This window comes from Morus notabilis, unplaced genomic scaffold, assembly GCF_000414095.1.
Source record: "Morus notabilis unplaced genomic scaffold, ASM41409v2 Scaffold2182, whole genome shotgun sequence".
NCBI classification, from domain to species: Eukaryota; Viridiplantae; Streptophyta; class Magnoliopsida; order Rosales; family Moraceae; genus Morus; species Morus notabilis.
In genome coordinates, this window is record NW_010364651.1 from 86,032 (window position 1) to 98,150 (window position 12,119).

General features: G+C 32.5%; 1 protein-coding gene across 1 annotated transcript; it reads right to left on the minus strand.

Annotated features, from left to right (window-relative positions):
• Positions 1-2,048: 2,048 nt before the first annotated feature.
• LOC21390327 (glyceraldehyde-3-phosphate dehydrogenase, cytosolic) lies at positions 2,049-5,501 on the minus strand. The gene is made up of 12 exons (XM_024171319.1): positions 5,428-5,501; positions 5,260-5,283; positions 5,039-5,139; positions 4,779-4,894; positions 4,583-4,682; positions 3,803-3,949; positions 3,633-3,693; positions 3,371-3,468; positions 3,069-3,211; positions 2,823-2,906; positions 2,482-2,571; positions 2,049-2,355 (listed from the first exon to the last, which is right to left on the minus strand). The coding sequence occupies exons 1-12, from the start codon at positions 5,429-5,431 to the stop codon at positions 2,310-2,312; spliced, it is 1,014 nt and encodes a 337-aa protein (XP_024027087.1). The 5' UTR covers positions 5,432-5,501; the 3' UTR covers positions 2,049-2,309.
• Positions 5,502-12,119: the final 6,618 nt, after the last annotated feature.

The following is a 12,119-nucleotide window of genomic DNA, read 5'->3' on the forward strand; positions in this document are numbered from 1 at the left end:
GGCTTGTCGAGGAGTGGTTTGAGAATTTGGATTATCGGGGTTGATGCAATACCAACACTCTTACCCTTCTAAGATTTTTTAAGGTGTGTTTGCTTGTTTTGTGCCTATAACATTTACACTATCTCCATTTTTATCTCATAACTTTCGTATTTTTAATCACTCAAAATATTAAATACGTTATAATAAAATTAAGTTTTAAACTCATATTACATTTTAAAAAGGGGTGACTATATAAAATACCTTCGCATTATATGTATTAGGTACCAATTTTTTGTTAAAATTCTAATGGAATGACTATTTTTGTTAAATTTCTTTTTTTAGAAGAACATAGATTTTATGTTTTTTTTTTTAAATGAACGAATGTTATTTTTTAAACTCAAGGGGTAAAGTGTTACATTGATTATTGTTCAGAGAGACTTTTTGTAATTAATTATTAAAAAATGGATCTTATTACAGAGACTCATAGCAAAATTTTTTTACCTATATTTACCTATTTACATATATAAAATAAAATAAGATAAGATTTAGAGTAAATAGGAATTTATGTTAACTGCAAACTACGTGCTAGCGGTGTTCGCAGTCGATTTAGAAAACCACCAACAGACCAAAAATAATTTTTTCTTTTAGGCGTTTTGATTTTTTTTTTTTTTGACAAAAACCAAATTGAACTAAATTACTCTTAAGTGGTTTAGGAGGTTTGAGCATAAGACTAAAAAATGTTTTAATAATTCATAAAAATTATAAAATCGTTAAACCATAAAAATAAAAATAAGATTCGAAGTTAAAAAATATAACTCAAAAATAGCAAATGTATAAAAATTCACCATTTAAAAGTTTTAATACAAACCAACATAAATATAATAAGGTATAATTATAAGTGTAGAACCTTTATTATTACTAATAAAAATTAAAATAAATGTAAAAAATATTTTAAAAATTAAAAAATATATATGTATATTTATAGGCCGATTATTGAACAGTTTAAGGAGTTTAAACCATAAATCAAACCGCCCAAAAATATTAGATTAAAAACCTAACCAAACTTCTCAATAATCTAAAAATAATTAACGATTTAATTTAATTTGTTTGACAAATTTTTTAAACACCCTTACTACGTACTCTCTATCTATAGTTTATAATTTATAATGCTTAAAATAAGAATAATATAGTAACATAGAAGTATTTATAATTCATAAAATGCTTAAAATAAGAATAATATAAGTTAACACAGGGGCTAATTGCAGGTAAAAGACGTCTAATTTGTACCTATTCCCCCATCAAATCTAAAAGCCCGTTTAAATTGACTTAAAAAAAAAAAAAAAAAAAAACTGTTTTTAACTTGTTTAGTTCAAATAAATTATTTAGTTCAAAACTGTTTTTAACACTTTTGAATCTTAGATGGTCAACTTGATGGTCGAAAAAAAAAAATTTATCAAAATTTTTTTTTATTTACATTTTTAACTTTTTATTTATAAATAATAAATTAAATATCTCATATATTTTTTTTATTACATTACAGTTTATAAATATATATTTTTTTACTAAAATTTAAAAATTCTTTTTAAATATAAAAAATTACACTCTCTAAACACTAATGAAAAAACCCAACTAACTTATGCTTATCTTCTTTTAAGAAGACAAGCACAAACTATCCCAAACCTTAACTTTACTCCACTTAAGAGAGAAATAGCTCATCTTGTACCGACTTATCGTCTTTTTCCCATCATTAAATGGCATGACTTGTAAAAAAAGCAAACCCTTGGGTGAATCATGATCTCATGAGACATTTGGTTCCTGATTTCATAACCATAATTTATAATGATTCTCGATTTATATATATTTTTTTTTAAAAAAAATACTATAACAAATCATAAACCATGATTCAAATTCTTACTTCAAAGGCATGATGACTGAGAATATGATTCAAATTCTTACTTCAAAGGCATGATGACTGAGAATAGCTGGCTGAACTGCAATCACTACCCGAGAGAGAGAGAGAGAGAGAGAGAGAGAGAGAGAGAGAGAGAATCAAACTCGAGAAGAGAGAGAGAGAGTCAAACTCCAGAAAATTTAAGCAAAACACATATACCGTCAAACAGGTTCAATACTCTTGAAAACAAAAACATAGGGTATTCCCCCATTACAATGAAACCTCAAAGATCTAAAGTACAAAAGACTAGGCACAAATACCAAAGTCGTTTGTGGCACATCTCTTATTGTCGATATGAAGCAGAAGGCTGAATAAAATCAGCCAATACGATGGACGCTATTAGCATTATAGCATACCGAAGAAGCCAGTCTTACCCATTTCACTGGGTTTTAGCGATGTGGACAATCAAGTCAACCACACGGGAGCTGCAAAAATACAGAGAGTAAGTCGTTACTAATGGAAACAACAGTTGGATTATTGTCCTTAAGAGGGCATTATATTAAAATCAAAAGGACGGATTTAAGAAAGAGAAGAAGATTAGTGTTAATTACCTGTAACCCCACTCGTTGTCGTACCAGGAAACGAGCTTAACAAACTTCTCATTCAAAGCAATTCCGGCCTTTGCGTCGAAGATACTTGACCTGTACACAGTTTAACAAAATTGAGTACATCAACCCCTTACAACGACTTTTTAACTTTTAAAAGAAAAAAGAACTGGAATTTATTTTGGAAATAAGAGAAGAAAGTTGGAAAGATAAGATTTTCTAGCAAGTGTTGATCAATCAACATCAAAAACCAACTTTATCACGGGCATCTAGAAGAAAAAGTCGGCCTTCCAAACGTATGGCTAAGAAAATTCATGACATGCAAGAATGAAGGTACATCTATATACCTGCTGTCACCAACAAAATCAGTGGAAACCACGTCCTCCTCAGTGTAACCCAAGATGCCTTTCAGTTTTCCCTCGGACTCCCCCCTGAGAACCACCAAGACAAATGGTGTCAAATAAACCACCAGCTAAATCATGGAAAGTTAATATCTAATAGCTGCCACATAAAGTTGCACCAAAGAAAAGGCCTATGAAAGGGGAAAATATAAGGAAGATGCATTTCACGACTATTCTCTCATTGTTCCTTACTTGATTGCAGCCTTTATCTGCTCATAGGTAGCCGCCTTCTCCAGCCTTACTGTGAGGTCGACCACCGAAACATCAACGGTGGGTACACGGAAAGCCATTCCGGTCAACTTTCCGTTCAAAGAAGGCAGGACTTTCCCAACAGCCTTCACAAAACAAAATAGAATATTAAGACTTCAAATTGCTGTTAAGACGATTACTTCAAAATAACGAATTATCCAGATTACTAAACAGAACAAGACATCCAAAAAACTGGCTAAGATGAGGGTCAAATTACGTCATCAGAACATGTTTAAAAGCTGTACCTTGGCAGCACCGGTACTGCTAGGAATGATGTTGAATGAAGCAGCTCTTCCACCTCTCCAGTCCTTCGCTGAGGGTCCATCAACAGTTTTTTGTGTGGCTGAAAAATAGAAGATTTAACAAAAGGATTAAATAAAGATTGGCTTTGTGGGGGGAAAAATAATAAGAAAAACCCTTTCCACACGAGCGCACACAAAAAAAAAAAAATAATAATAATAATAAAAATTGCAACACAGAAAAATAAATAAACTTCGGGAAACCAACCAGTGATCGAGTGCACAGTGGTCATCAGACCCTCGACAATTCCAAATTTATCATTAATGACCTGAAAAATGATACAAGAAGAAAAATAAGTTAATACCAGATAACTTCTTTTGCCAACCTTTTTCCTTAGCAACTTGCAAAACAAAACAAACTAAAGCAAAAAATTAAACCTTGGCCAGGGGAGCAAGACAGTTGGTAGTGCAACTAGCATTGGAAACAACATTGAGCTCTGGCTTGTACTCATGTTCGTTGACACCCACAACAAACATGGGAGCATCCTTGCTAGGAGCTGAGATGATGACCTTCTTTGCACCTCCCTGAAAGTCATCCGTAAACAAAACTCAACTAAACTTGTGTCATGATGATAAATGCCGAAGGAGACATCAACTGAAGGCAAAAGATACTTTCGTAAAAGCAGTCACCGCCCTTACAAATCCAATAATTAATGGCATAAAAACTTGTGACTTCAAGATGATGAGACTTAAAATGAGGCAACACTATTTAAGAAAGAAAAAACAAAACAATCAAGCTCTATATGCTGTTCTTGAACTAGCGCACAATCTGGGGGGCGGCTGAAAGAATATCAACCACCTAATGGGCATTATAGGGCACATAACTTTCCCTCTTACATCGCTAATTAAGTAGGCTCACTCGGCTGAGAGCCGGGGGGGGTATTAGTTAGAGGAAGATACGGCAAATTAAGGAACTAAAACAACGTTGTATCAAAGCTCAAACTAGGATATGAAAACACATTTATCTCTACGTTTGGTACACCATTGCACTAAAGAACGGGGGAAAAAACCACTAGGAGGGGAATAAAATATTATAAATTTCACAAGCGATAACATAACCAGTGTAATTCTATGGGAAAAATACGAAAACCGTGTAACAATGAACTAAAGAAAGCGGGTCTTGAAGATTGTAAATTATATAAAACAAAAATGGGGGACCTTCAAATGGGCAGCAGCCTTGTCCTTGTCAGTGAAAACTCCGGTGGACTCCACAACGAAATCCGCTCCACTCTCACCCCAAGGGATCTCTTCTGGGTTCCTACAAGTCAATAAAACCACATTTTCTCAATTATAATCCACCTTAATCTCCCATGCAATAGTACGAAACACAAAAAATAATCTCTTGCTAAATTACCTGATGCCATGAACAGTGACGGTCTTCTCTCCAAAGAGAAGGGTCTTTTCGTCCTTGACCTTGAGGTCAAAATGCTTCCACTGACCGTGAACACTGTCATACTTGAACATGTAGGTCTGTGCTCACAACATCACAAGAATAAATAAATAAATAAATCCAGAAAATTTTTCTTCCTCACCAAATTAAATTATAAAAAAACAAATCTTTATCAGACATGGTTGAAAAATTTAGGGAAAAAAATGAAATTAAAATAAAAATACCATGTAATCGGTGGTGATGAAGGGATCGTTAACAGCAACGAGTTCAACATCGTCTCTCTGCAAAGCAACTCTAGCCACCAACCTACCGATTCTTCCAAAACCTATTTTTTTCCCAAAATATTCACATAAAAATCAGATCTATGTCCAAAATTACTCCAAAAAAGCCAATAAATAATTAAAAACACGCCAGAAGCAAATTTTGAAGAAGAAAAACAACTCACCGTTGATTCCGATCTTGATTTTCCCTGGAAAAAAAGGACAAATCCCAAAACACAAACGAAACAGAAATTCAGTGAAAGAAAACTCAATCAGAGCGAAATTAAAGCGAGCAAAATTAAACAGAAACTAAAATCTGATGATACAAGACTAATTAGCGATTGATTACTTACCCATGATCAAAGAAGAGAGAGAGAGAATAGAGAGGACGAGAAGTTTCGAGCGAAAGAGTAGAGAGAGAAAGAGAGTGAGAGTGAGATAGTGAGAGCTAACGAGGAAATGCCAATGTTAGGGATTCCATAAATCAGAATATAAAAGGGGTCATTTGGAGATCGGCTACGACGCGGACAAAAGAATCAAATGCAAGATTAAATCTCGACCGACAGATTGAGGATCATGTAATTAGGCGCGACGGAGATGATGATAAAATGTAATCGTTGAATTCACGCCAGACGCAAGCGTCAACGTTTTCATCATGAGGCGTCGCTTCGTGACAGCTGTCGAATATCTGAAGCCTAGAGAAATGTGCTCCTTTTTTATTTTTTATTTTTTTCTTTCCTTCTCCATTTTGTCTTCTTTTTACGGAAGAAAGTGTAAGAGGCCGTTGGGTTGCCACGTCACGGTTGATCGAATTTGAGGCCCGACATGGGCGATATCTGGCATCACTGGCCCGCAGCGTGTTGAAGGCCCAGTTTTCTTTGGACCACATGTTTGAAGTCCACCCCGGCCCGGCAATATTATTTTAAAAAGAAAAAACCAAAAGTGTCATTATTTTATTTCTTTATGTTATTATTGTAAATTTATCTTATACCACTCATAATTTATAAATTATTTTTTAATCTGTAAATTATCTATCGTAATTTATAAATTATTTTTTTATAAACAGGTTCAAAAAAATAATCTAAAAATTATTTTTTAAATGCATTAAAATTTTATGTAATAATATAAATAATAGAATTGAAAAAAATAATGATTAAACTTGAAATTTTATCATTTTTAAGTACACAAATGGTGTTTGGTTTTGGATATATATTTTTTGTGAAAATTTCAAGCTTGATTTACATTTTATATAATTAAAAGGGACATTAAATCTAATTTATAGCGGAGAAATGTAGAGAAGTGCTTAGAACAAACAAAATTTTTTTTTTTTAAAAAAAAGATGGCAGATTTCCTAATTTCCCTATTGGGTGCTGGTGGATTTTGCCTTTCACATTGTGCAAAGGACACTAAAACAGTTGCACATCAAACTTTCTGGATTTTTAGGAAATTTTGTGTGTGTTTTCTTTGATCTATCTTAAGATTCTACGCTTCCTCGTCTCTATCAGAAAGGTACATGTTGTTTGGGCCAAGAATTAGGCTAACCGACGAGCCAAGTAGTTTACTAGGATTGGGCCGGATGGCCCATCATATCATAGCCTTCTATTGCTTTTTGGGCAACACACGTGAACATCGACTACGATCTTAAAAAGTGCTCTCTATCTTTCTATCTCACGTTTGAGTTTCTCTTTGGGAAATTGAGGAGTTAGAATATGGATTTAAAATTATAATTTAGAATTATTATTAATTTACGTGTATTTTTTATGAGAAAAAATACTATAATGAGTCACGAATTATGATACGAATCGACCAACTAAACGTAAGAGGTTCAAATCCCAATTCAACTGGTTTTGATAGAGTGATTTTTTCATAAAAATGGTATGAACCTACACTAAAGAGACTCGTAAAAGATAAGCAAACATGCCAACCAAATGTACTTCCCTTTTATCTATCAAGGATCCGTTAAGGATTTAATACTTTGTAGCCCTAATGGCTTGTACAATATTAATTACGTGGAAATTAAGTGAAAATCACATCCTTTGAGAAGAATTAGATTAAAGTCATTTTTTATTTTATGATAGACCTTGTGATTTTAAAGTGATAGAAAACAAGGCAGGTGATGAGGGAAAATGAAAAATAATAATAATAATAATAATAAAACGCCCTTTCCCAATCAAGAAGTAAACTAATTACTATTATCTGAAGTTGAGTGCCCAATCACCAACTTGAAATAGATCCGTCTAAACGATGCTTTCGCAGCCAACACCGCCCCTACTACTACAAAGCCCATGAAAAAAGGAGTCGTGAGATGAAGTTTTAAGGCCGGAAGTCCGGCGACGCGCCCGAGCCCTCTCTCTTTCATTTTTGTTTCTCTCACTTCCAATGAAACTCTTTAGTACATGTTGTTCCCCAAAGAGTTGGGCTGACCGGTGAAGCCCAAGTTCCTTGATTGGATTGGATCGATGGCCTATTATCGTTCTCTTGCTTTTGGGCAATAAAACCCAAATGTTGTACTTGAAAAATGACAAGAACACGATATCGATGATAGTACGCCCATTAGAGGGTCATGAAGTCATCGTGACCATCTCGTGACAAATGTAAAGACAAATTACACGTTTATTTCTAAACTATAAACCTGTTATAAAATATCCAATAAATTTTGATTTGTTACATCGGTTCTCCTTAAATTGTAAAACTCTTACAAAATTGCCCATTTTGTTACATTGCTAACAGAAAATGATAGCATTCACAGTACAAAATGGAGTATTAAATATGAAATTTACGTGTGTTGAGAATGGTGTCCAAAAGTATGAGATGTGATTTTAGATTTTATTATTTAATTAATAAAATAAAAATTAAGGATAATATTTAAAGATAATAATCAAAATTAGCCAGTGATGAATTTAATTAAAGTTCATAATATTTAATTAAAACATTATTAATACACGTCATTCTCATTAAAAATAAAACGAGTTTATCCACATCGTTCATATAGAGAGATGTCGAGTGAATGTATTTGACATAATGAGATTATGTAGGACTATGACACATACACAATAAGAATTTTTAATAATTCCGTTAAGTATAGAAATTCTAATTGAGTATACCAATGGTCATATATAGAATGATCTTAATCATGAGTTATTACCAAACTCATATTTATAGATTTGTGTCTTTTGACTTACTCGGTACGGATTTTGAGATTCTAAATCTTATTCCTTGTATCTTGGATATATAAAGAAATAAGTTGCCGGAAATGTTAATATTACGATAGGGAATCTATTCATTATTGAGAAAGAATGAGATAAGTAATTCCCTTAAGGATTGATTTGGTATTTGGATTAGTAGGAGCTCTGATTCATGAATCACTATCCATTAGAGAATCAATAATACTCAAGGATAAATATGTAATTAGAGAGGATAACAGATTACCTAGCTCTAATTATGAATTATTTATGAATGATTGATATATATGTAGTGACAATTTTGAGAGTGTAATTCCAAGTTTTTAGTAGAGTAGCTTTTGAGTTTAATAGAATTAATTAATTAATTAAAGAGTTTAATTAATTATTAATTTTATTTGAGCTCAGAATTATAGGTTCATGAGTCCCCGCGTCATCCTTGTAATATTTGCAAGACAAGATGAATTATTGAGATTTAATATCACTTGAAATAAATAATGTAATTATTTTATTAAATTAATTTTAGAACACATTGTGGTAGGACCACAAAGGCCACACGCCCGGTCTAGGCACATGGAGCTGCAGGGGGCACGTGACACATGGTGAATCCCACTGAGATTCAGTTGCTTGTTCTTCAAGATATCCAGTTTATTTGTTTGACAAGTTTTACAATCAAATTCAAAATGAAAGTAAAGTTTGACTTTATTTAAATTTAAATTTAAGCTAAAATTAAAAACTAAATTAAGGAGAAATTTTTTTATCTCTCTTGCCTGCTATTTGCGCCAACCACTAGGAGATCGCCTTGTGGTGTGGCTGGACGTGTAATAAAGGGAATGGAGAATTTTGTTTCCAAAATTAAATAGGAAACTGTATTTTAAATGAGATTTAAAATAACAAATTTTCTATTATTTTGTCTTTAAGTTAAAGCAAATGGGACCTTCTAGTGTTTTATAAATATGAGACAGTAGAAAATTAGAGAACACAATTTTTTCTTAGGGAGTGTAACATAGCTCTTATGAGAGTGTAACATTCTGTTTAACAGCTTGTAACTAGAGAAAAAAAGAAGAAAAGTTATTTCAATTCTCAGTTTCATCACATACATGCGTTGATAGTGGTGAGATAAAAAAATAGCGAGTGATCATAATCCAATAGAACTATATTAGAGCGCACACTCTACGTTTTGCAAATTATAAGGATTAGACGAGAAAAATTTGAATTTTATGAGAAAACTTAGAGCTTAGAGCTTAAACTGTTCATAATCAAACACGAATTATATATCTAATCGTTCATTAAGTATTTATCTTTATAAATTAATATAATTATATTTTTAAATAAATTAATATATTATAATTCTAAAAAATTTTATGAAAATTTTTGTTCAGTCCCCGATCTGTATTTCTACACTTCTACACTTAAATTCGATTCGGAAACCAAGCTTTCCCTAAGGATGTGTTTGGTATGAGGGAAGGAATGGTAGAGGGATGGATTAAGAGCTGGAAGTGAAATTCAACCTTGTTTGGTAGGATGGAAAGAGGAGAGGGGTTGTAAATCCTTTGGGACCCACAAATTCTTATCCTTCCAAAAATGGGCGGATTGGAAAGGACGGAAGAAAAAAAGACCATTATTCCCAAATTGACATGTGTCAATTTAAGAATTTCCTAAACACTCCTAGATATTTTGAGAACCCTCTTCTATATCAGATCTTCTCTTTCTTCCGTATGAAGTCTGCCTTCCAGAAAACTCTAATATCCAGAGCTCCATCAATGGCCAAGATAAATCTAAAGGTATCTTTTTGTAGCTTGACTTTTTTGTCTTCTTTTTCTATTATTGTAGTAATATTTGCTAATGACATATATAATGGTGTTAATATTTCCTTATGGAGCTTTTTTCTTAACTATACAACAACAATGTTACTTAAAATAATAAAAAAGAACGACAATAATATTTGAAAAAAGTAAATTAAAAATTTCCTTTTTAGCTTGATTTCTAGACTAAAGTTACCATTAATTTTTTATATTGTGGGTTTATTTTTGTGTTCATTAGAGTTTGCTCTGAAGCTTGCTGAAGTCTTGAAGGAAATTTCTTATTGCAACGGTAAGATACTTCTAAAACATTTATTTATCCAAGATCTGATAATTTTGTAACTTAAAGAAAGATGAAAAAAAAATGATGAAGTTGATTAATTAGTTTCATTTTACTTACTAATTTTCGTTATTTGTGTGTGTTATTTTTATTCCGTCTATGTGCAATTATTTATCTTAGGTATGCTACAACAAGTGTTTGAACATTGTGTTGTGCTACTTATCCTGCTCATGTATTATGTAATTTGCATTATTATCAGTCACTTTTTTTTATTGAAAGTAAATTATGCTAAATAGATGGCTGAAGAGGAAAGTTTGGAAGAGAATTTTATACAAACATATCAACAAAATATTACAAGGTTTATGAGTAGTTGGGAAAGACAAAGACGTATGGTTGCTGTCCAACTTGTTTGTTATGTGGTAGAAGCTATATATATAATGGAATTATATGATGCTTCCAATTATGTTGATAAAAGCCTAAGAAACATTAGTAGTCATAATGCAAATGTAAGGAACGAACTCATGGAACAACTTAGTACCAATGAGAAATGTCGAGGTGTAATACGAATGCGTCCATTTGCATTTGCTTCATTGTGTGATATACTTCGGGAATCCGGTCACCTCAAGGATAATAAAAATTCCATAATAGAGGAGCAAGTGGCTAAGTTTCTATATCTATTAGCACATAATGTGAAAAATCGCACTATGTCTTTCTTCTTTCGTCGTTCTGGAAAGTCAATAAGCAGACATTTTCATGAGGTGTTACGAGCGATTATTTCCTTAGAAGATCAATTTCTACGACAACGTAATGGAGTTGAGGTGCCACAACAAATATTAAATAGTAACAGATTCTACCCATACTTTAAGGTAAGGTAACCATTTTAACTATACATTATATGTAGTCTATATGCATGCTTCTTTATATGAAATTAAGGTTATTCTTATTTTAGGATTGTGTAGGAGCAATTGATAGAACACATATTCGTGTGAAAGTGTATGAAGAGGACGCACCACGATATCATGGAAGGAAAGATTATCCCACACAAAATGTCATGGCAGCATGTAACTTTGACATGAAATTCACTTACGTCTTACCTGGATGGGAAGGAATAACATCAGATTCAAGAGTTATAAAAAATGCTTTAAAGAGGGAAGACAAGCTTATTATTCCTAAAGGTAAAGCTGTTGCGAAATTGATGCTTGTAATATAATCAATTTTAATTGAAACTAAATTGTTATTTTTCTTTTGGTAGGGAAATATTATTTAGTTGATGCTGGTTACATGTTACGGAGTGGACTTATAACACCGTATAGAGGAGTTCAGTATCATTTTAAAGAATACTCTAGACGTGGTCCAGAGAATCTTGAAGAATTAATTAACCTTCGACATGCGTCATTACCGAATGTCATAGAGAGATCATTTGGTGTGCTGAAAAAAAAGATTTCCTATCATATATGGAGGAACAGTATCACACTTTTTTGTAGGAATGCTCACAGAAATTGTGCTATCTTACTTTATATTGCACAACTATCTAATGGGTGTAGATCCAGATTAGCATTTAATTAATCTAGTAGATCAGGAGCTCTTAGAACAAGAACCACAAATAAAGGAGATTTATACAAAAGAAAATGATGGAGAAGATGCTAGAAAAGGAGCAGCTTTAAGAAATGATATAGCAAAAATCATGTGGCAATACTATATTGCATCAAGAGAATAATTTTGTGTACTTATGCTATGAGTTATATGCAAAGGATAGAGTAACTGGTGATGGTGCAGCAAGTGCA

Coding starts and splice junctions, on each gene's coding strand:
- LOC21390327 (XM_024171319.1), bottom strand. Junction 5,140..5,259: donor AATCAAGATCGGAATCAACG/GTGAGTTGTTTT, acceptor GGAAAAAAATAG/GTTTTGGAAGAATCGGTAGG. Junction 4,683..4,778: donor GTCACTGTTCATGGCATCAG/GTAATTTAGCAA, acceptor ATTGACTTGTAG/GAACCCAGAAGAGATCCCTT.